The sequence below is a fragment of the Nelumbo lutea genome, chromosome 2, assembly GCF_056320005.1.
Source record: "Nelumbo lutea isolate HS-2025 chromosome 2, American lotus-T2T, whole genome shotgun sequence".
Classification (NCBI taxonomy): Eukaryota; Viridiplantae; Streptophyta; class Magnoliopsida; order Proteales; family Nelumbonaceae; genus Nelumbo; species Nelumbo lutea.
In genome coordinates this window covers 33115958-33141672 of record NC_142685.1, presented here as the reverse complement: position 1 = coordinate 33141672, position 25715 = coordinate 33115958, and the positions used below count along the sequence as shown (strand labels likewise).

Here is a 25715-nt window from a genome sequence, read left to right as displayed (position 1 = left end):
TGATATCATTTGATTGGTTACAAGTCTTTTTAATATTATGTTTTTTCGATATCACAGTTAAACCCTTTTGTCAATTTAAGCACAATAAAATTGATGTAAAATAAATTGGAACTTTAAATATCTGATTTCGAATTAACTTTAGATCCAAATATTTAATAATTGAATCAAATGCGGATGTAGCTATCTAATATAATTATAACCCTGGATGCAAGTAAGGTTCTCCACTCTGGGTGTACGCCCAATACTAGGGAAGTAGGAAGTACGAAACACTAACGAAGGTGGACGAGTTTCCCTTGGCATTTGCCCCTCCATCTTAGTAGTTTTATTTTTGGCCCCGAGTATCCCCTTCGCAAATCGCAATGCAAGATACCGCCACAGGCCGAGATGGATGGGCTGTGGAAAGGATGGAAAGGAAGTTTCGCATTGCAATCCAAATTGGATTACGGGGCCCATAATGGGGCCCATGTAACGCACTTGTGGGCCGTGGCTCTCCTGAGTTCTGTCCTGGAATCGGGCTCTTGGGTGAGATACCTCGACTCGTCTACGCTACGCCTCAGCCCGAGCTGGAGCGGGTCAAGACAGGCCCCCCGTGCCTATAAAAGCTCCCTCTGTTTCAGACCACGCGCGATCCCTTCGAATTTCGAAATCTTTCGTTTCTTCAATCCACACGTTACTGTTTCGACTCTAGGCTTCATCCATCTCCATCTCTCAATCTCAAGTCTCAAGCAAGCTTGCAGAGACGCAGAGAGAGAGAGAGAGAGAGAGAGAGAGAGAGAGTGAAGATTACAGTGCCAACCACGATCGTTTCTTTGCTTATTCTCGTATCCAATCTCTGCTTCGTCTCATTTGCTCGACCGCTCCACTCTGTTCCTGCTTCTCAGTGCAAAGCATGGCTCGTCCAGTCAATCCCCACAGACATGCCTGACCTCCCTCGCATCAATGGTGTTCTCTCCACCGGTAATGAACCTTCATCAATATCAAGCTAATTTGTCTTTGCTCTTCTTTTCTTTCTTTATTTCCTATCTGATTAGCCAATTTCATTTTCGCCGGTACCTCACTCAAAAACGTTATTAGCTGATGTTTTCCGGTGGTTGGCCGGAAATTCTACTAAGGGACTAAACATAATTGCACAATATTGGCAATTCTTAGCGCATCCTGATGATCCTCGGTCAGGAGATTTTGGCTACTCTAAGTCCCGTATGAAGCGCTTTGGAGCCAACGAGGGTTTCACCGTTTATAGCGCTATCGAAAGTGCAGCTGACCGTAACGTCAGCATCAGGTATAATTACGAGTTTATTGGATAATTGTGTTATTGTTACCATTGTTTTTTTTTTTTTAACTTCTTTATTGGTATTGCATCTGATTTATATGGTTTTAAATATTGATAAGAGACTTTTCTTTTATAGAACATGACACTTGCTAATTCTCTGTGTTTCTTCTCATTCATACTTTCATTTCTATTGGTTTTGCTAGTTGCTGTTTAATTATGGTTAGAAAGACGAATTGACTTCATGGAGAATCTGCATACAGAAATCTTCAATCCGCTGATGATACAATAATATTAGAGTCGGGTGAAAATGCCAGAATATTAAGTTTCACATAATTATGAATTACTGGGTCTAAAGTATTACATGACTCTCCTAAATGGCGGACGTGTCTGTGTCGGGAACATGTCGGAGTCCAACACAAATGGATTCTTGAGTATACTTCTAAGTAACATTTCCTTTTTATCTCCTAGCTTATTTGACATAAATGAATAGCTAATGTAAAAGATGAATGTCCATATTTCCCCATATTGCCAAGTCAAACTTTTAGACATGCATAAGATTCTGACTCCTATGTCCATGCAAAACCGGGTCTAATTGAGGAGGCATATTACACTCTTATTGAAGATAGTCAAAGCTTCCCAATCTGTGCAAGGGATTTATGGCAGCACAGTTCCTGAGATTCACCTAAGCTTGGAAACATCCTGTATTAAATCTCCCTTTACAGACTCCAATTCCAACTTTGGAAAGTAACCAGAAACAACTCTTAGTTTCTTTACAAAAAACAGGCCCGGATGTAATGCATAGGGACACTTGAATATGAACTCTTACTCCTAATTCCTAAACCAACTGGAAATACCCATTTTTAATTCTATTCTACTAAAACTAAACAAACAAGAGGAAAATCTTAGGTAGACCTGAAAACTAGAAACCTTCTAATCCTGTTACATCACTTAAAAGTCTATTACCAAAATGACCCTAACTTTTTGCAAACATTAGATTCATAAGATCTTCTTCTGACTAGATAGATAATTGAAAAACCTATTTAATGACACCAAAATCAAGTCAAGTAGAGTCAATTATTGCTCAACTTAAACTTTGGATGCAAGAAAAAGGATGTGGTTACAAACTTAGCTTTTCAAAATTCTAAGAACTCTGGTAAATGTAGAAAAACTCATGTCAACCAAAGTTAAGAGCACCCAAATATTACAAATGATAAATGTAGAAAAGAGGATGATGAGAGAGAAAGCAAAGTTAGAGCATAACAAGTTATCATATCAAGAAGAAATTAAATAGAGACAACAATCAAGATGCACTTGGTTGAAGGAGGGGGCAGGATACTAATACAAAGTCTTTTCATAAAATGGCCAATGCAAGGAGGAGAGAAAACCTTATCACAAGGGTGGAGGTAGAAGGTGAAGTAAATGAGGATGAAGGTCAAATGAGGGATTGCATCACTAAATATTATTCAGATTGTATAAGGAAGGTTGGACCCAAACACCTGGTTCAGATGGTTTGCATTTTGAGGGTATCTTGGAGGATTAGGCTAAGGAAGTGGAAAAAGTGTTTATTGAAGAAGTTTTGTAGCCAATTAGTTTGGAAAAGGTATCTGGTCCTCATGGATTCACAATGACTTTCCACAAAAATTGTTGGGACATAAGGGGGATGTATTGAAGTTGGAGGGGGAGCACAAAAGGTGAAAATGGTGAGGAGGGGATTACAACTGATGTTTTGGACGAGTTATAGGTTCATTTTGAAGCTAGTGAATGGCATCACATTGAGGGCGAGAATAGGGTAGGGAATGAAGTGGTTGATATCAGTAAAAGTTAAGAAGGTACAAAGAGTTTGGAGGGGAAAAAAGAAAACGTAGAGAATGTATTGAGAAAAGATGAAAATTTTGAAAGGGAAAGCTCGAAAGAGATCCAAGAAAAAGATGGGCTTTTGGAAAGAAAGGGAAGATGTGAAGGTATTGAAGGTAGTGTGGTTAATGGAGTTACAACTTGTAAAAGAGAAAGTACAAAACAAAACCAATCAGTGAAGATTTGAAGATTGAAAATAAAGAGGAGGAAGATATGGACTTAAGGGAAGACAAAATTTTGATGGATGAAATTCATGAAGTTGGTAGGGTTGTTGACTTGGAAATGGTGGTCAATACAGTGGTAGAGGTGAGTCAAAATTTGGGCTTATCCTTCATTGGGGCAGAGGAATTTGCTAGGAAAGTCTTTAAGGAGTTGAAGGAAAAGTCTGGTGGGTCTTTTGAGGGCAGAGAAAAGGACAAGTTGTTTAGACACTTCATTGATAAATATGGTTGAAGAAGATAAAGGTAAATCACCAATAGATGTTAGGGTTATGCTGAAGGAGGACGATAAGGTGGTAGCAGAGCAAGTGTTTGAGAAGAATGTGGTTTTAGAGTTGGAAAGGATCACTGATATTCACAAGGATACAAAGAACTGTACACCTCTTCCTAATGTTGTATGAAGGTTTAAAGATAAAAAAATAATTGGACTATCCTGGTTTCAAAAGTTTTTGCTAGACAAAAGGGAGGATTATTTGGGGTTGGACTCAACAAAAGGGCAAAGAAGACAAAGAGTTTTGAAGAAAAGTAAAGGGGCTCTTTTTTCAACCAACAAAGGTTTGGAGTGATTGGGAAAATCTAATTGCAACTATGAAGGGGGGGTTTCTTTGGGGGGATTTTCTAAGTTTGATTTCTTGGGATGGAAAGTTGTGTTGGTTTTAGGTTTTTAGGTTTGGTGACGTAGGGGGGTAAATTCGAGTCTCAGTTCAAATTCTGTTTGGATTTGTTGTGGAAGTTTAGAAGTTTTTGCGTTGGGCTATGGTTTTTGGTCCAAGGGAATTTGGTGAAGAAAAATGGTTTCTGTTTTGATTTTCTTGGTGGGCGATGTCTTATCACGTATTTGCACTTCTCCTCTTTTTTAATAGTTTTTCTTTTTTATTTATTTTCAAAAAAAAGTTATAGAGGAATTCCATGACAAAGGAGCTCCGGAAAGAAGTCTATACCATACTTTCACCATGAAGGCTGCGTTTGAATGCAGTGTAAATACCAGACCAGAGGAGCTCTGCACTCATTGGTTTAAAAGAGGCGATTATCGATGTAAAGATTTACATCGTTTTTATGAGAGATAAATTTCCCTTGATTAGTGATGTAAAACTAGACCCGCGAGGAGTTTTGCATCGATTTTCAGTGGTCATTTACATTTCATCCAAATGGCTACAAAACGGATTGACAGATCGAAGTGTAAAACTCCTCCAGTCCGGTATTTACACTGCAAACAAACGCAGCCGAAGGCTCCAAAAAAGAAGGGAGCAGTAAAATTGACTGATTTTAAGCCAAGCAGTCTTGTGGGGAGCTTGAACAAAATAATTGCTAAATATTGGCTAAGAGGATGAGAAGGGTTATGGAATCTTTAGTTTTCGAGACCCAAGGAGCCTTTATAATGGGTAGACTGATTACAGATGGAGTGCTGGTGGCAAATGAAATTATAGACTCAAGGAGACAAAGTGGGGCCCCAGGTTTGCTATGCAAAGTTTAGATGGAAGGGGCCTGTGATAATGCAAGTTGGAAGTTCTTGGATTATATTGTTAAGAAGAACAAATTTTGGAACAAGGCGGAGAAATTGGATCAATGTGTGTATAACAACACCTACATTTTCGGTAGTGTTGAGTGGAAGTTCTAGTGGGAAGTTTAAAAGTTCTAGGGGCAGTAGAAAGGTGAACCCTTGTCACCCCTTCTCTTCATTTGCATAGCTGAGGCACTTAGTAGAATGGTGAAAAGAGCTTACTCAGGGGGTCTCATTGAAGGTTTTAAGGTGGGAGATGGTGAGGTAGAGCAGCTCTTTTGCAGTTTGCTAATGATACTCTTCTATTTTGTGACACCTAACAAGATCAGCTGTGGAACATTAAGGCTGTCCTAAGATGTTTTGAAGTGGTTACAAGATGTCATATAAATATTCAAAAAAGTGAATTAAAGGCACTAGGTGAGGTGGCTGAGTCAGATGACTGTACTGATGATGGGGACGCAATAGGGCTGTCAATGGGTCAGGTCTAGTTCAGGACAGTCTGTATATACCAGTCCCGTCTCGATTATTAATCAGAACAAAACCATAGAAACAGAACCATCCCGATTAATAATCGGGATAATCAAGTCTAACCCAACTAGACCTGATTATACTGATAGCTATAATTATTTAAATAAATAACAACCTAAAAATTGGTTTTTGATAATATAATTTTAATAGTTTTCTCATTTTACTCTTAAAAAAACTAATATTAATAAATATGACAGTAAAATAATAAATTATTTATAAATTAATAAATCAAGTGTTTTTAATCAAAATTATCTTATATATGACCTCTCAAAAATTTATATTTTTACACATAAAAGACAATAAAAAAATACAAGAAACTAGGAAACCTTTATTTATTATCAAGGTCTGAGTTGGTTCAGAACAAGCAAGAACCAGAACCAACCCAATTAATAGTTGGGACAAAACCACAGAACCAGAACCACTATAATTGGTTCAGTTGGTCCAGGTCTATCGGGTAGAACCAGCCCATTTACATCCCTAGGATGCAAGGTGGGTAAACTCCCCACAAAATATTTGGGAATGCCATTAGGGGCTAAATGTAGTTCTAAATCTATATGAGAACCAATATTGGAGAGGATAGACAAGAAGTCAGCACCATGGGAAGTGAAATATTTGTCTAAATGGGGGAAGATTACACTCATTAAGAGTATGTTGTGATCCCTTCCATTGTGCCCTTTCTTTATTCCCAATCCCAGCAAGGATGGCTGCTAGATGTGGGATTTTTTGTTGAGAGCTTGGAAGGATGAAGCTAAGTGCAGAAGATTACACTCATTAAGAGTATGTTGTGATCCCTTCCATTGTGCCCTTTCTTTATTCCCAATCCCAGCAAGGATGGCTGCTAGATGTGGGATGTTTTGTTGAGAGCTTGGAAGGATGAAGCTAAGTTTGCATGGGTAAGAAACAAGGTGGAGCAGGGATTATAAGAATGAAGGTGATCAGGTGAACACTTCTTTATTAGGAATTTGGCTTTGGAGGTTTAGGGAGTGTTCTGTAGTGTGGATGAGAAACCACACCCTGTGGCAGGGACCTATCCACACCACACCACAGTCCACGACTGTTCTGAACTATGGACTGGACCAGTCCACACCCACAGTGGCTTTCTGTAGGAGTGGTGTGGACCAGTCCACACCACACTTTTTGATTCCATGCATCTCATATACATTTTATGAATGATCTACACAGTTAATCATAAATATCTAATTTTTTCATTTTATATGATAAATATGTTGAAAAATGCATCAATGAATTAATATTAACCAATGAATATTATTTTTTATAAAAACAATAGTAAAATAATTAAAATTTAAAAAAATATATTTTAAATATTTAAAAATATTATTTTAGTAATAAAAACATTAAAAATTAAAAAAATAAAAATTAAGTAAAATGATTAATATTTTACTGACAAAAATATTAAAATGTGAAGCAAGCAATAGGGTTTCAGCCTTTCAGGAAGAGTGTGAAGTAGGGGATCAAAAATAGACTATGGACGGGCCCTAACCACGAGTTTTTTCCGTGGATGAGAAATTGGGGTGTGGACGGGACTGGTCCACGATATAGTGTGGACCAGTCCCGTCCACAACCAACCGAATAGGTGTTCATCCCGTGGACTGGACCGAAACGGTCCCGTCCATGAGATGAACATGGTGCCAAACACCGCCTTAATGACCAGCCAAATAGTCTACGAGGTAGGGTAGTTGATATAGGACGGGATAGGGGTTCCAATGATTGAAATATCGCTATGATACACCCCATTGGGCGTATCATATCCATATTGGTGCATCCAGATATGCATGGATACACTGGTACAACAGTGTTTTAAAATATTATATTTAAAAGTTTGGAGGATTATTTCACAACCCCTAGTGATTCTAAAATAAAAAAAGGAGAGTATTGGTCATATTGATATGCATGATGGCCAACTTTGGGTGTCATGCATATTGATATTTTGATCCTTGAGGGATCCTACTAATTTAGGATCTAGTGGTGGGATTTGTGGGGGTGAATGAAGGGGTAAGTGATTAAGATGAAGAATATGGATGGAGAAGCAACTCAAGCAAGTAGAATGCTTGCTGTTGGGTAAACAACAATGAGATAGGTCACTTGGAAGAAGAAACAGGTGAAAGAGGGGAAAAATGAGAAATTTATGGTAACAACCAGAATTCGCTAAACCAAACTTTATTTCTTCAAATCAATCTTCTCTTTTTGCAATTAGAATGACTCTTTTTATAGACTCAATACATGAGCTCGGCTGACCCTTTACAAATCACTCTTCTGCATCTGCATCAATAGAGGTGACTAAGTATGCGAGTAGCACTAGAAATTGGGAAGTAGGTGCAAGGAGCTCTTCATATGGATGCTCAGTGTGGAGAGGGAGTCAAAAAGCCCATCAGCAATTCATAAAGGGTATAAGATGTGAAGTGGGGAATGGAGGAAGGGTCCTTTTTAGGAAGGATGTCTAGTGTGGTAGAAGGCCCCTCATGAAAAATAACTGAAATTTGGAATAAAAGTTTGACTAGAGATAAATTGGCAAGGAGGGGTATACAAGTAGAAGATTTAGGGTGGTATGCAACAGAAATAGAGAAACAATCAACGATTTATTGATCAACTGTGAATTCTCTTACAGATATTTGGATAAAAATGGTGAATATGTTTGCAGCAGTTGAAATGCGCTTTCTGGAGGACATACAATCTTTTCTTGGAGGCTGGGATTTGAAAGATATAAGTAAGAATGGAAGAGTAGCATGGAGTGTCATACCTGCGACAGTGTTTGGGTGGTTTGGGATGAAAGAAATGATAGAGTATTTAAAGGAAAGAGCTTAGTTTAAGAGGTGATAAAGAGGAATATGGAATGCTATTTTTGTGATTGGCAAATCATAAGTTATTTAAAGGAAGAAACCATAGCTCTTATTTTTGGAAAATCTTTTTGTACAATCATAAAGACTTGAAAACGGTGGATTGATGTACATGGATGGTTTATATCCTCAATGTACAGGGGTTCTTTTTGTATTTTTTGGAACATCTAATACAATACAATACTCCACAGTTTCATAAAAAAAATATAAATGATGTGGAAATGGAAGAAACTGGTTTGTTTCTTCATGGATTCTTTCCTTTTTCCAGGATCTGCATCTCAAGTTCATGACTTATTAGGTCCTAAGTTCTCTTTCTGGGAAAGATGAGAACTATGATAGCTAGATTCCTATACAGAGTGTTGTATTGTGCCGGATGCTTTGATTTTTAGTATAAATTTCTTCTCTGATACCATATCTGTCTGTATCCTTTCTGTATTTGGGTAAAATGACATGATTTCAACCTTATGCCAAAGAATCTTTGTGGACCTCACAAGACATCCCTTCCTAAAGTTTCTAGGCATCCTAAAGCACATCGTTAAACTTACCAGGATCTACTAAATAAATTAAATTCAAGAATTTCTTCAAATCTGAAAACTATGGAAGTTTGCAGAAATGCCCTCCAATGCCTGAAAATCTGTAATTCAATGACTTCTTGACTACCAATCCTATTTTTACCCAAAGGTCACCAATCTCTTAGTTAGAACCTCTTAGAGATTGCCTAGGTCAGTTGGACCTCTAGGAGCCTTGTGGGTCCCACACATTAGAAGCCTGATTTCCCCTCAACATTGCCTGGAATATAGGAACTAATAAGGGCTTTTTCTCTTCATTCTCTTCTTCACCTGCTTAATTTACAACATTGTATTTTAGTCCCTTTTTTGAATAATGACAATGATTTGGATAACTATGGTTATATGGATTATTGGTCCATGCACCCTCCTCATGCTTGTCAACTCCATTATAGCAGTACCCCATGTTCTATCATCTAAAGGACGTTGGTTTCTTTATGTAATTCCTTTCTGGATTATGTAACTAAACTCATGTGTCTTTGTCCTGGAATTGGATTTGTTATAGGATTTTACAGCACTCTGGAGTCTATCCTGACTATACCAATGAATCATCTGATCTCGCTTCAGGGAGGCCAAATGTGGAAGCTGTGACATTGCTGCTTGATAAATGGTGGGGATCTGGCATTGTCCATGCAAAAGTTTGGATATCAGATCATAAAGATGTCTATATTGGCTCTGCTAACAATGACTGGAAATCTCTCACTCAGGTATTCACTTATACATTTAATAGAAAAATAATCTTCTATATTTGTTAAAGAAGGTATGATCTTTCTATTGTCTATACTTGTATATTGTTATCCTTTTTTTCAGAAATATAGTTTGATTCTTGCTTTACATTTTTCATAAAAATATGAAAACAAATAAAGTGTGCAATATAGAATTTTACCAAAAAAATATTGATTATTTGTTGTTGGGTGAAAGACTATAAAATTATTGAATATTCTGTTAAGATAATTTCACTGATTGTCTATGTTATAGTTGCAGAGTTTGTTATTTAAACCAATCAAATATGGTTAACCAAGTAGCTACTTGAGATACCCCAGTGCCTCAGTTTTACATTAAATATTTATTGTTGCGCCAAAGTGATGGAAAATGTCTTTCTTACTAATGGTATAATATGTTTCCGACTTACTGGATTAATATCAATAGAATCCTATATACTAGTTAATCTAGCTTTCACCACTTAAATTTTTATTTCAAGGAAAATTTGAGTTACTAAGACTATGCTATGAGGTACACATTCATATTTCATTCAGATCCACTTTCGTATACTGTTACCAACTTCTAGAGCCAATCCCACTTGATATTCCTAGTGCTGATTCCAAATTTCCAGCAACATGCATTTTTCCACTTAAGCTTCTATCCAGGGATCTCATGGTCCCAAAGCTAGTGCTTTGTCAAAATCCAGTTGCCCTGGCACCTCAATTACTGAGGAAATACAAGTACCAACCAATTAATGGATTTTTATTTTATTTCTGTTTGTCTTGTGTAGATGCTGATAGGTAAATGATTTTCTTGCCACATTAAATTACAACAAGAGAACAGTTTGGATCTGGACACTCTTGGTGCAAGGTTTGCAATTTTGATTTTGAGGGAAATTTCAGTCTTGAAAAATGAAAAATTTCATAGAACGTTTTTGAAGAAATTTTAGAATGGTATAAAGTTTTTAAGTTTAATGGAAGCATCATGGACTATGGAACCTTGAAGTAAAAATGAGGAAAGATTACATAAACATGGTTAATACTAACAAACTAACAAAAAAATACTCTCAAAAAAGATCAAGGAATAAAATTGCCCATTATGGTAATGTAGGATGGATAGACATGCAAAATAATATTCACACCAATGTGCTTAGGGTCAAATTTCTCTCAATTCCATGAACATTTAAATTTTCAGTTCCTAAATCTCCTTTTTTTTTTATATTTCCCTTATTATCAACATATGGAATCTTTTGGCAGAGTATTGCAAGTATTTGTCTAAATTTTATAGTTGCAGGAATTTCATTGATAAATGTTCTGGAACCCTTAAAATGGGAAACTTCTGGAAAGTATCAACTGTTTTTAGGGATTTTGTAAACTCTGACTTGGTTTATGGTCATTCAAATTCTCTGATTCTTTGGTTGATTCCTGCAAGTATGCTTAATAGCCACTTCTACATCTAGTGGTTCTATATATCAAAAGATGGGAATACTGCTTCATGACATTTCTTTGGTTGGACTTATTAGCATTTTATTTCATTAATAGCCAAAAAATCTTTACGGAACATACCAAAAGAAAGTGAGAGGTTGATTAACGAAAAAGAGATCCCTACTCCCTAGAGAGTTTTACAGTGGCATAACAGTGCCATATGACATATATAGGGAATCTACCCTGCTACAGACATAAAGTAGATGTCAAGTAGTGAACAGCATTTTGGTTGTGAACCAGAAGATAAATTAGTATTTTCATTGGTGAATTCATGGAAACTAGGAATACCTTTGGTGAGAAGGGTAAATAACAAAGTGGAATTTTACAACGTCAGCCAGTGTTAAAAGGCACTGGAGGCTTATGCCTGGAGGTGCACCTAAAGGTGAGGCACTGAGAAAACGTGGAGAGGTGTACAGAGGAGGGACACACATGAAGCACCACATCTAGCCTGGAGGCTTATGCCTCATATGCTCTTACCTTTTAAGCCAATTTTTTATAATAGAATATTATAAATAAAAGTAGGGAGCTGTTTCATCATGTTTCCCATTACATATTAACATAATATTGGTGAGGATTTCCCTCCAAACTTGTTTATTATAATATTGATTTCTTTTTGAAAAAGGTAAACTGGTTAAGTATAATTCATTAAATAAAAATAGGTCCTCTGTACAATGAGATGGTGTACATGTATAATCCATTAGGGATCTCCTAAAAAGTTCACCTTCAAAAAAGAAGAGAAGGTATCATCTTTAAATACATTATGTATAGACAACCAGCTTCTAATTTCTTCAACTACCATTATACCTTGTTTATCACCCCTCCAGTTAGAAGAAGTGATTAGGTACACATTGAAGGGGCTAGAAGAGCTTGGGGTAGACCAAAAAGGACACAGGTAGAAGTAGTAAGAAATGATTTAAGCACTAATTATTTAACAGTGGATATGGCTATAAATAGAACAAATTGATGAAACAGGGTTCATGTAGCTGACCCCATATAGTTGGGATAAGGCATGGATGATGATGATGACCATATTTATCACCCCTGCTTCTGGTGCTGACTTCTGTTCAAAAATTCTATTGTTTCTTTTATTCCAAATGGCTCACATAATAGCTAGGGGGAATAACTGGACAACAAAGTTTCCCTTTTTTAGACATATCCGGGAGACTTCATTCTTGTAAGAGTGCTTTAACTGAAAATGGGAAACACCATTGCAGATTGAGTGCCCTGATAAAGTGAAGCCAAACAACAGTACTAACCCTGCAATGCAAGAACAGATGGCTAACTGATTCATCCTCAGCATTACAAAGCACACACAAGCTGTCATGAACATTGAACCCCTTCCTTACTAACATTTCTTTAGTCAAACACTTCTCCAAAGTTGCTATCCATGCGAAGAATTTCACTTTTGAAGGGATAGAAGTTTCCCAAACAGCCAAACTAGGGCATTGATCCCTTATCTCCAACTCAGCCTTTATAGAAGAATTTAACTGAAAATTCCCCTGAGGACATCCACTTCCAGCACCTTGAATCTTGAGAATTCAGATTTGAGTCCTAATTTTGTAGTAAAGCTAAGAGGTAAGCCGCCAAATCAAGTTCCCCATCATTGAAGTGCCTTTTGTAGTAGCTCCAACCCAGGCCATTTTATTTTCAGTAATATTAAACAAGGTTGGAAACCTGCCCTTTATGCCAATTCACCACACCAAGGGTCCATCCAGAACCATAACTTCCTTTATCTCCCAGTTTGATCTTTAAACCTTCATTGAAACTGCTAAAATCTCTAGAAATACCTTTCCACACCCCACACCCCACACCCTTAGGACAATTGAGAATTTTCTGCATCCCAGGCTCCTAGCCATTACTGCTTATAGTTATTCCATACTTCTCAGCTATGACCTTCTTCCAAACATTTTTGGGTTCTGTAGAGAACCTCCAAAACCATCTTCTCAAAAGTGCCTTGTTAAAGAGATTTTCCTTCCTGATTCCTAAGCCTCCATGTGATTGTGGTTTACAAACCTGATCCCAGTTCATGAAACGATATTTGGTTGAGTCTTTCCAACCATTCCAAATAGGTCTCATTTTCCATTCAATCTGTGAGGGGATCGAGTACATGGACATATAATAAGCCGGAATGCTTGCCAACACATTTTTTTATTAAAGTCACCTTAACTCCTTTAGAAAGATGCCAAGCCTTCCAAGCTGCCAGCTTCAAGTCTATCCTATCTAGAATTGGGTTCCAAATGGCTTTTGATGTACACTTAGTCCCTAATGGCAAACCCAAGTATTTTGAAGGCAAACATCCTACTTTGCAACCCAAAATATCAGCCAACTCATGCACATTTGCAATCTCCCCAACTGCCATGCATATTTATAATCAAATACTATAAATAGAAGTGTGGGCACCATTGCTTTGACTTCTTTCAATGCTTTACATTCATTTCAATATGATACGATAGACTTGGTTCTATCAATAATATGCAATTTATGTGAATTGTTAATTCTAAAATTTTAATTTGCAGCTTTGGAAGTGATATGTTGATAGCCAGTGATACTTATATAATTATGGACAATGATACTTCATATTGGTGATATTTCAATTTTGTATTTAAATGTGATGGATTTATTATTATAAATTGCAAATGTGTATTTTCTAACTTTCCTATTTTGGGATATTTACTATATTTGTTTATTATCTATTTCTTTGGTTTTAATTATTTATAGATTAAAAAGTCCATCCTCAAGAGGCTTATGCCATTTTGGTTTATGCCTCATGCCTTAGGATAGTGGAATGCCTTGTGTCACACCTCTGCATTTTAAAATATTGGTATCAATTGGAAATATATTAGTTTAGGTCTATGCCACAATTTCCTTAGGCACCATCTAATTCATGTCAAGGCTGTGTGAAAATGCTGCTTCCTTATGCTGAAGTAAAAAGCACTTGAGCTGCCATCAAAGACCATCTTTGATATCATGCATGGTTCTAGTGTTTTACATTCAAACTATATGTATTTAAGTTTCTCTTTGATTATAGCCTCCACTAAAGTGTCAAACATTCATGAAATGAATTGGAGGTGGGACACTGTCGTACTCTTGAGAAAAGTTTTAAAACGTGGAGGTATGATGTGAGGGGTTCCACTACCTGGAATCATGATGTATAGTTTAGAATGCAAGAGGCATAAGCCTCCTTAGCACAAGGGAGGTATAAGCCTCCTCAAGGGGAGGAGGTTGGAGGTCTAGAGGAGGAGTTCTCCTTCTTTTTCTTTCCTTTTTTCTTTCTTTCTTTCTTTCTTGAGGCATGCATTAGCTGCATGAAACATACTAGAGGTGTATGCCTCATGCAAAAGGTGTTTGATATCTATACTGAAGCATGTGTTCCTCCAACATACACCTCAGGGTGCTTTGAGTGTACCTTGTCTGGTGGTGCAGCTCCAGGCATATGCCTCGAATGCCTTTAAAATATTACTCTAGAGTAAGCTTTACACGTATCATCCATTGTCTATTATTCTTAGTTAGAAATGAAATTCATTTACTAATTAATATGCAGTACTTTACTAGCCAATGTTTTTTATTGTATGTAGGTTAAAGAACTTGGAATTTATCTCGCTGATTGTCCAAAAATAGCAAAGAAGGTGGATGTCTTTTTTAACAACCTATGGGCTCTAGCTTCTCTTAATTCATCTTACACAAAAACAGTTTTGGATCAACAATGGCAGACTCAAAGAAATGTTCCTTGTTGGTCACATTTTCTCCAAGTTGAAGAGAGGTGCAGGTATGTAGTAGGAGAGTTGATTTTCAGCACATAGCAAACACTAATTAACATTTGAGTACTAAACTCTTGATCAAACAAATTCAACTGAACAAACTGAACTCAGCTGAACAAAGCCTTATATGAACTATATGGGGTTGGATACATGAATCTTGTTTCAGCATTCCACTCTATCAAGGACCATATGCTTTGTCATTCCATTCTATCAGGGGTTATATCTTCTATCAAATAGTGACTCTCAAATCATATCACTGTTGTTCCTATCTATCAAGGATCATATGTTCTGGAAAATGGGACCTCATAAATCATTTCTCAGTGCCATTCCACTCTATCAAGGACCATATCATTTGTGGAATGGTGACCCTCAAATAATTTCTTCACTACCTTAACCAGTGTTTTAAAAGGTGTGGGAGGTGTACGCCTGGAGGCATGCACCCCCAAAATGTCCTGAGGCGTATGCCAGAGGCACTGGCACCTTTGAAGCATGCACCTGAGATGCAAGAGCCGTACGCCTCATATACTTTTTTCACGAGGCATATGCCTCATGCACCTCATGCACACCTCGTGTCACGCGTCTACATTTTAAAACATTGGCCCCAACTTATGTCCTTTTTTTTCTAGAAGCATCAGTTTGCATTAGTTCATTGTTTCTAATTGGTACAGTAGGTGTCCTATGCACATTTAATCCATTTTAGTCCATTTCCTCTCTCACTTTATCACCTATTTGTGTTACTCCTAGAGTCTCAAGAATGAGTTGATAATGCAAGCTACTATCTGATTAATTTGGTCATAGAAAGATAATGCAAGTTACTATCTAATTGATTTGGTCATATGCTCCCGCTAAATGGTGCTAAGTTTTCCGCAAACCTCTATGTCTCCCTTGTTGAATGATAAAATTTTTGGTTGCATTGCTTGGCGCAATGGTGAAATCTTGGGATGAGCTGATGACAAGCATGAGAACACGGATTCAAATCTGAGAACAGCAACTTTGTACAAAAAAAATGCCAAAGTTTAAATCTGTATTCTGTCCACCCCCAGTATGCTCTCCCAAGACCCTGGAGAGCCAGGATCAACATTGTTTATGACCCTCTATTAAAGAAAGAAAAGTAATTGGTGTCGGGCAGTCATCTTGTCTATACAGCGAGCCTTGGGTGCAGCCTAGGAGATAGTAGTCTAAAAGTGTCTAGGTGTCACCTTGATCACTGTTAGTGGAAAATTTTTTAGTTTAATTTCTCACATAACATAATTCACCCAATTAAACTAATAACTGGGTTTTTCTTTTATGTTTGGGTAAATCCCATTCAGGAAATCATGTAGATGTTCCCTTAATTACATCTCTGCTAGGGGTAGAGAAAACCTTTTGATTTTGATTTAAACGTACAAATGAATAGACTAAACAAAGTAGCATTTTTCTACAGAATTTTCCTTTGAAAGTCCTGGTATATATTCCCTCTTTGTTTGAGAGAAAACTAGCAAATATAAATAAACAAACTTTTTATACATAACAAGTAAATAGGTATTATAAATAGTCATATTTTATCAATAAGGCTACAAATGGCCTTTAAATTGTGGTTATGTGCATTATCATGCTGTGAGGAACCATAATTAGCCAAGTTTCATGAACAATGTTGTAGATGATTGTCTCCCTCACATAAAGTAATGGTTTTCAGGGTCAAAATGAAGTAAGGAACCATAATTAGCTAAGTTTTATAGACAAGGCTATAGATGGTTATCTCCTTACATGTATTTCAATATGAAGCAAGGAAGAAAAGAAAAAAAAAGGGAAGAAAGAAAGGAGTGAGAGGAATAGAAAGAATATGGTCTTCCATCTTATGTGGGAAGCACAAAGGAGTATCATTTTGAAGGGGTGTAGGAAGAAAACAAGATTCCGTACCTTCCTCTTCCTTTTTTTTATTCTCACCACACCAATCTTCTTCTCTTTTCTCTTCCCACTTGTTTCTTAGTGCTAGAAATTCTGCAAATAAATTAGTATTAACCAATAAAATGGCATTAGCCCCTTTTCCTTGTAGGAGAGGGGTTTATATAGAGGAGGGAGATGGTTAAGTGTCACCCCACTTAAAATAGGTTGAGGGAAAAGAAAACTCTTCCTTCCTAAGGTGACAAGTGTCCCCCCACTTAAAGTGGTTAGAAGAGGGAAAATAACTCTCTCCCCTAGGGTGACATGTGTCCCCCCACTTAAAGTGAGTAAGGAGGGAGAAGAAAACTCTTCATTCCTGAGGTGACAAGTGTCCCCCACTTAAAGTGGTTGGAGATGGGAAAATGACTCTCTCCCCTAGGGTGACATGTGTCCCCCCACTTAAAGTGGTTAGAGGAGGGAACAAAAGCCCTCTTGTTAGAATAGGACAAGTGGCATCCCCTTATAAATAAGTGGGACACCTCACAAGAAAATTAATTAATATAGATTTAATTCTTTTAGGGTCTGCTGTCCCATTAAATGGGCTCTACCAGACCCATTAAATGCTTATTGCATTACAAATAAGGCCCAATTAACTTAGGGTCTGTTGTTCACTAAATTGGACTGCAGTCTCCTTTCTTTCCTAAATTATTTCAGCCCATCCATGGGACTGACTAGGCTTAAAAAGTCAGGTTGGAAAGAAAGCCCCTTTTTCTTTTCTTTTTTTTTTCTTTTTTTCTTTAAGCTGTGATTGGGAAGTAGCTTAATAACATGCTCCCAGTCCAGAAAAATTAAGGACTTAACAATCACCATGCCACTCTAGGGTTTTTTTTTCTGACATAAAAGGTGATTCAAAACCCAATATCAACAATCAGAAGCTAGGCATCCCCAAACTTCCACAGCTCTAAATACCTCTTAAGAACTAAACAAAAATTAGAAATCCTCAAGTTTTTGGAATAGGGCCCTTCTATCCTTATCACCAAAACCTTCTCTATTGGTAATTATCCTGGATTCATAACTAATCTTGCACTCAAGATTCTTGATCTCCGTGGTCTTCATGAATCCCTGATTTTTGGATGTCCCATGCCTTTTCAAAAGACAATTCAGAGTTTCTCTTATTCCTTCTGAAGAGCTCCTTATTTTCAGTTTCATGGCCATTGAATGGCAGACCAGTGGACTTTCTATGGAATCCATCAATATCCCTTTAGATAATAAATTCTCCATGTTGAAATCTGATGCAGCACAATAATCAAACAGCATGAGAAGAATGCAAGTCCGTTCTCTTCCAATCATAAGTTTTTTTAACACTTTTACGGAGTTGTGGACAAATTATTATCATTACCATAAAGTTATCTCTGTTCTCCTCAATTGTCATAAAACTTACTGAACTTGTGAAAATTGAAGAGAAAAGCAGAGAACTGAAGAGAAAGAAAATAGAATAAATGGTGAAGAGAAAAACCAGATCTGTAGTTGCAGATTAAGTTACCAAACTACTCCTTTAGTAACTTATATAAATGGGCAAAAAATAAGCTACTGCCACACTCACTCACATTACATGACTTCTAACATTACTAATTTGTAATTACCATTTCTCTTTCCAATTTTTAACCATATCCCCAAGTAGAATTGTTTCAGTTACGAATAATACTGAAATTTGATAGACATTGACAATAATGATTTCTTTTTGTTGGCAGGCCACCTATTCCTGATCACCAGGTTATTTCCCATGTAACAGGTTATCCACCATTGTATGACCCTTTTATGTTTCAATTACCACTGGAGACACCTGGATGTACTAACGCAACATCACAGCTTCATGCTAGTTATCTTTCTTTTGCTCCACCAGAGGTAACTTGCTAAACTCTTCTACCATTTTGCTTGCTAAGATGATTTTGAGCTTTCAAAATGCAAATTATGAACTGAATTTCACAGATCAAGCATTATGGTTATTCAATTGATGCATCATATGTGTAATCCTTTAAATGGTTGAACCCTGTTGCCTATTCAACAAACCTCACATCCTGGCAAAAGGATAGAATGGAGACATAAAATTAGCTTCAAGGCTGTCTTGTATCATTAAAAACATTCAATTTCACCTTGATTTACATTGATACCTGGACAGCTGGACCTGGTGTCCTCCATAGTCCATTACTATGGGGATTTGCATTATTAGTGATGGCAGATAGGTAGGAAAACTACCTAACATGAGGAGGGAGTAAAATAATTAGTAGGGAGGATGGCACTATTTTAGGGTGAAATTGGATGGTTTTAATTATTGGCGATGCAAGGTTTAGGTCAGGATGTATGAGGGGGAGTATGAAGGTTAGGGCTGATAAAATAGTTTCCTTTGCATAGTTTTCAAGGTGCCAAGGTGAGGCTAGGCGACAGGGGGGCACCTGGTCGCCTAGGCGATGGATTTTTTTAATGTAGAAAACATAGATCCTAGGGTAGTTCCCTAGGTACCATAGCCATATTTCCTTTATAAACTATTCATAACTTTCATAAGAAAAGTATAGAGTTCATGTTAAAGTATAGAAAACCAGCATATTCATGAGAAGAAAAAGAAGGAAAAGAAAATTAAAAAAACATAGGGGCTGAACCCTTATTTTAGTAGTTGTAGTAGTAGTTTAATAAAAAGAAATTAGCATATAAACACACAAAATGAATATTTTAGTTTAATAGTGCCTATTTTATAATGCATAGTACAAAACTGCTTGGTGGTTAGGCGAGGCGAGCCTCAAAGGGCACCATGTTGCCTAGGCGTCACCTTGACAACTATGTTCCTTTTATATAAATTAAAATATTAAATATGCATGAATAATAATAACCAGCACTAGATTCAAGAATAGAAATTTGGGGCATATAAATTGCAAGAAGATTTATGAGCAAATAGAGATAGAGAATAGTAGAAGACAATAAGGAAGAATGTAGTGTAACATTAGCTTTCCTTGGATTTCTCCTCAATTCCGTAGAATTGGAATAACTAGCAATTCCACTCATTTGGAACCATGCTAAAATGCAGAATTGAAAGGCTAAAAGTTTGCATTTTGCTGAGTCCCTCTTTAATACAACCCAAACTGCTCAATCCAGAGATCACTGAATTGGCAACTTCAGTTTCATCCTGATCCAAGGACACCCTAACAGAATATGCAAGGGAAAACGGAGAAGATGTCTGATGCATAGGTAATTCTGATATCTCTAATACCAATTAATATAGAATCTAGTTTTGCATGGACACAGATGTCGGAGTGGGAATCCAACGAATGTCCAAGAGTCTGACTTAGCAAGATGAGAAAACGTGGACCCGAGGACATGTCTATGGAAAAGTATATTCTATTAAAATAGTTCATATAATTTTGAATTCTAATATTATATACCTGCAAAAGAATATTATTTTTCTATCTAAGTAGTGTTTGATATGAAAAATTGCATTCATCTTGTACATTAACTATTCATTTATGTCAAATAACATAAAAAAGGAATTGTTATGTAGATATTTCCTCAAGAACACACGGAGTGTCATATTCCAATGTGTCTGACATGCACACATCATCCATTTAGGAGAGAGTCCATGCAACACCGGTGGGATCACTTGCTTTCATACCAAATTGATAAAGGATCTCCCACTCAGATACCAATTTATGTAGAATTAGAATGACCTAAGGATGCTTCTAGGAGGGCAATAATGAGCTAGGGAGGGTTTTGACATGATTTTAGGACTGAAGATAGATATCGGTAAGGTCAATAAAGGTAAATAATTTGCTCTATTAATGTCTATGTTGTCTGAGTACGGCCATAATTTGTCTAGATCATATCTGAATTGGATGATGTTGAGATTGTAACATTGAATATCAGCCTCTTTGTTTCCTGCATCAATCAGCACTTTAAGATAAGTATATCATAAAAAATGCTCTCACCAATTCAATAGTTAGTTTATGACATTAATGAAATGCCCTCTCAAGAAAGAAGAGCTTATCTAGAAAGATAAGTGAATAAATAAATACAACCAGAGAGAGGGGACATTAGCTGAGTGTCGATCATTAATCTTATTCACTTTTGCCCACTTTACTGGGGCTTACTGGTTACTGCAAGATGTTCTCTAAGCCCCTTGAAAATTTGAAATAAAGTTTTGGCCTCCACTTTGCCCTTACAAGTTCCCAAGAATTCTTATGACTTTTCTTCTGGTCATTTTCTTTTAGTATTTCTTTTAATGTAATTTATTTTTCAAACATGTCTTTTTCAGCTGTCATTTAAGAAGTACCAGACAGATGAACAGGGATGGGTTGATACAATAAAATCAGTTGGTTCTGGGGCCACCATTAGAATCAGTACTATGGACTGGCTTGGTCAATCTCAATACATGAATCAGACAGTCTATTGGTCATCCCTTTCATCTGCAATCTCAGAGGTAACAAGTTCAAGTTTAAAAATTGAATGGTGGTTCTGGAATGGTATTTGAAGAGACAAATATCCATAATTTCATATATCATTTTGAAATCTAAATGGCGGCATTGTTGTCTTTCCTTATAGGATTTGTACCATATATCAAATCTGGGATGTGCTTAGCACACCCTTGAAATATTTTCTTGCTTTTTAGGCTCAATTTGGAAAGAGTACAAATACATACAAAATATAAGGTTTTGCACTCTACATATTTGTATTTGTACTCCTTCCAAATTGAGCCTTACTAAATCTAAAGTTGTTTACTTGAGAATTTATTGCTGAATCTGATGCAAACTTGATGTGGACAGTGGACAATGGATATTTGGAACCAATCTGCCTTTAACTAGTTTTTATGTTGGAACCTAAGAAAAATATCTTGCAAGACAAATCTGAACTTTCCTAGGATCCTTGGTTTAACAAATTTGTCATATTCATTTTGATTATTGTTGCAACTAATCACCCCTTGCACTTTCCATTTGCTGAGAATGTGAGACCTCTTGTATGTATCAAGTTCGTATTCCTTAATGGATGATCTGATTACCAGGTTGTCTTCTCCAAGGGTGCAACAGTCAAGATATTAGTAGCCTACTGGACACATTTTATCAAAAACACAGATCTTTATTTGAAGTCCCTCCTTTACTCCAACGTACTCTGTGCATCATCCCAGTTTAATGAATGCACTGGTAAAGTTGAGATCAAGTATTATAAGGTGCCAGGTTTCAACTTCACTGGGCCATACAGAGAAAACGGAAAGAAAACAGGGAATGTTTACCCTGGATACACGAGGGTGAACCATGGGAAGTATGCGGTTAGCGATATGCGTGCACACATTGGAACCAGTAATCTTGTCTGGGATTACTTCTATACAACAGCAGGTATCAGCTTTGGGACATACAATCCTGCCATTGTTTTACAGCTTCAAGCAATATTTGATGCAGATTGGAATTCACCTTATGCCACTCCAGTTGAAGAATTGGCGAGTGCTCCAATTTCTTCCAGTAGATGAGTACTAATGGAATCAATGTCAGCAGGAAAAGCATTGATAGCATAATTTGCTGGAAACGTGTTTTCAGTTGGGTTTGAAGGTGGAAGCAGCAGTTAAGCATTAATGAGCAGATTTCACATGCTTTAAGTTTGTTTTGTTCTTAAGTTAAAACTCTTTAGTGTGAATATGCATTAAAGAGAAATAAAATTATTTTGATTTATAATTGCATCCATGACAGGCATGACTACCATATTTTCTTTTATAAAGAGAGGCTACTCCAATAAGAAACCAATATCATGATGTAAATGACTATTTTTTATCTTTCTTCCGCTGGCATGCATCAAATGGCATGAAATGGCAGAATCTGATGCAAACGCACCTAAAGCTTTGTGAGTCTGCCATGCTTCTCTTGATGTGGATCTTGGGCGTAGCGTACCACGAGGGGCTGTTTGGACCATCCAAATGTTGTCCAACATGTTACATGCAGCCCACGCATTGGGCTTTCAGGTTAATGTGTATGAAAATGCAAACTTACTTACCATTAGCTTGTGAGGTCTCCAGCTGGTAGTAGTAGAGACCTTGGAACCATTCCCCCCTTCAGCAGGATTTAGGGGTTGAGATTCAAAGTATATAGCCAGGAATTAGGGGTTGAGATTTTCCCCAAGGCAATTTTATGAGATGTAATACACAAGGTTTAACTGATTAAGTATCGGGTGTGTGTAGCCATAGGGTACACTGCCTTATGGTCTGTTCTCTTCAAAAAGGAAAAAAAAAAAAAAGATTTGTCAGTGCACCCAAGTCAGTTTGGATACATCGATACATCAGTTTTTTTAAAACATTTTAAACAACTCAACCCTCTATCTAAACCTCCAATGATTATAAAATGAAAAAAAAAGTAAAAATTTTAATAAGTGAATATTGGTCATATTGATATGCACATATTTTATTCCTTGGTGGTGCATGAATACAGTGCAAAACTAAGATACATAAATATGCTAAGAAAACACACATAAATCTCAAAATACATAATGCAAATTTTAAGGCTCAAATAGATATGGATACATTTTAAAACGTATGAAACACATACTCAAATTATGTAAATTAGTGTGTGCTTAGATTGGACCAAGATTCAATCCACACTGGCCGATAAGCCGGTAGGGTGTATTGGCCTGTGTTGGTGCTTTTTTTTTTAGTTTTACTTGTGTTTTTTTTTTTTGAAATCAGTTCAAATGGGCCGATTTAAGGCCCAGTTACTCTTTGAACCAGTGGCTGACCCGATACAACTCCTGTAGGGGCGTATTGGGAAGCCACCGGCATGATACGTATTGGTACTTTGAACCTTGGATTAGACACCAAAAGATTTATCACTGTAACTTCGGTTGTTATCCCGGTTCATAATATGGGAGAGAATGAGGAGGATGCTGCCATAGGCTAAAGTCTCATGTGAATAGAATATTAGAATATCATCCAGTTTAAGGAAAGTTTTATAAAACGGGTTTAGGGCCACTAATGTGGTTTAAGAAACAACATATCAAAAATAACGGTGGAAGAAATGCAAGCACGAAGATGAATGAGTGTTGATGTAACCGTATTTGGCCGCGTACCAATGTTTTGTGATGTAAAATTTTTTGGCTAAGTACCTCATCATTTGACCCGATGGTGGCGTGCCTTAGTGATGATCTACTTGGTGGTGAACTGCCTACTGGCGAACTGCTTGGTGGAGAACTACCTGGGGGCAAACTGCCTGGTGGCGAACTGCCCGGTGGCAAAATGTGGTGGTGAACTGCCTGGTGGCGAGCTCCCTGGTGGCGAACTGCTTGGTGGTGAACTGCCTGGTGGCAAACTTCTCGGTGGCGAACTGCCTGGTGGCAAACTGCCCGGTGGCGAACTGCCCGATGGCGAACTACCCGGTGGCAAACTGTCCAGTGGCGAACTGCCCGGTGGCAAACTGCCTGGTGGCGAGCTGCTCGGTGGCGAACTGCCTAGCGGAGAGCTACCTGGTGGCGAACTCCCTACTAGGCGGCCGATGACTTAGAGAATGGTGGAGCTCCCTGGTGCGGCGCAATCCGACTGCCCTCAGCATGAGGTGGTCTTCTTTCCTTTGTAGGTAGTGGGAGCTGAGGGACCTGCGAGAACTCCATCTTTTCCTCCACTTTGTAGGTGGCGGGAGCTGAGGGACTTGCGAGAACTCCATCTTTTCCTCCTCTTTGTAGGCGGCGGGAGCTGAGGGACCTGCGAGAACTGAATCAGAGGGCCCGGGGGTATTTTCCCGGCGGGGGCTCTCCGAAGCTTAAGTTAGCACTCTTATTGTAGAGAGCTTTGAAGATAATAATGAGAGAACTAGAGAGCAGGGGTTACTTCCCTTTTTTCATCCCCCTCCCCTTTGGGGGGTGAGGTCTTTATATACCGGAGTCCTCGCGGGTTAGGTGGGTGAAAAGCCTTCAAACGGTAAGACTCGTCGCATCCTATCAGAACCGGGGTACGGTGGTGAACTCCTCGAGGTCGTCAGGCTGGCACTTGTGTCAGGCGGCCAGGTCGGCGCCTGGGCCGGGTTGTCAGGGGGCGCCTGTGTCTGTCGGCGGGTCAGTGTCTAGACCAGGTCGTCAAGTTGGCGCCTGTGTCAGTCGACGGGTTAGTGTCTAGGCCAGGTTTGTCAGTGGGCGCCTTATGGGCAGCTTGGCCGGATCATGCGCTAGGCTGGTCCAGGTCGGCTAGGTCGCGCAGGCCGCACGTAGTTCGCGTAGGCCGCGTGCGTGCGCCACGCGCAGGTCGCGTGTGCCACGCGTCTAGCCGCATGTAGGTCGCGCAGGCGCACGTCAGGCCGCGCGTAGGTCGCACCAGGCCGGCCAGACTAGTGCCCAGGTGGGTCACCAACTTCATAAGCTTGTTGGCTGGGTGTTTTCCTAATTGTCACGAGGTGCCACATGTCACAATTTCACTGGAGGGCCAAATCTGCCCTCATCAAGTGTGAAAGCTAAGAAGTATAGAATTAAAAAAGAACTTATTCAAAGGAATATAGTGATAACTCCGATGGGTGATAAAATGAAGGAATCATATTAACATAGTTCAGTGATGTGAAAAAGGATAAGTTTAGATAGCCGGAAGAGTTAGGAGAAAACTAAGGACATGGATTGTAGTAGTGAGAGATGATATAGGGGATCGTAATTTAGCAATGGATGTGGCATTAAAGAGAATAAAATTTATGTTGCCAATCCCATGAATGTAGCAAGGCTTGGATGATGATGATGATGCTAAGCATTACTAACACGAATTGACACTTATTTGCCTAGAAAAGTTGATGAATGGTTGGCAAAGTGGTGGCATCATGATTGTAGTGGACAGTTATTCAAAGAGATTGAAGTGGATAGTCGTTCAAATGATTGGTTTAAGGTAATTTAGGCTCTCTAGGGTTTTTACCAAACATAACTTATAGGTTGTTCATATAAAGCCCACATTTTTTTTTTTGATAGATCAGAAGATGCTACACAAGATGAGGGTAGCAAGTCCCCAAACATCAAAAAATAGATAAAATTTAGAGGCCACGGCAAACAATTCGAACTAACTCAATCACCAAATATAGCATTACAAGCCAGCCAATTAGCAGCTTGGTTAGCTTCATGATATACATGAC

At 38.0% G+C, this 25715-nt stretch overlaps 1 protein-coding gene across 1 annotated transcript; it reads left to right on the top strand.

Annotated features, from left to right (window-relative positions):
- Positions 1-351: 351 nt before the first annotated feature.
- Positions 352-22390, top strand: LOC148869705 (uncharacterized). Its single transcript, XM_088972533.1, has 7 exons — positions 352-957; positions 1075-1279; positions 9298-9499; positions 14554-14744; positions 18351-18504; positions 20900-21064; positions 21644-22390. Exons 1-7 carry the CDS (start codon positions 918-920, stop codon positions 22103-22105), a joined length of 1419 nt encoding a protein of 472 aa, XP_088828659.1. The 5' UTR covers positions 352-917; the 3' UTR covers positions 22106-22390.
- The last annotated feature ends 3325 nt before the right edge of the window (positions 22391-25715 follow it).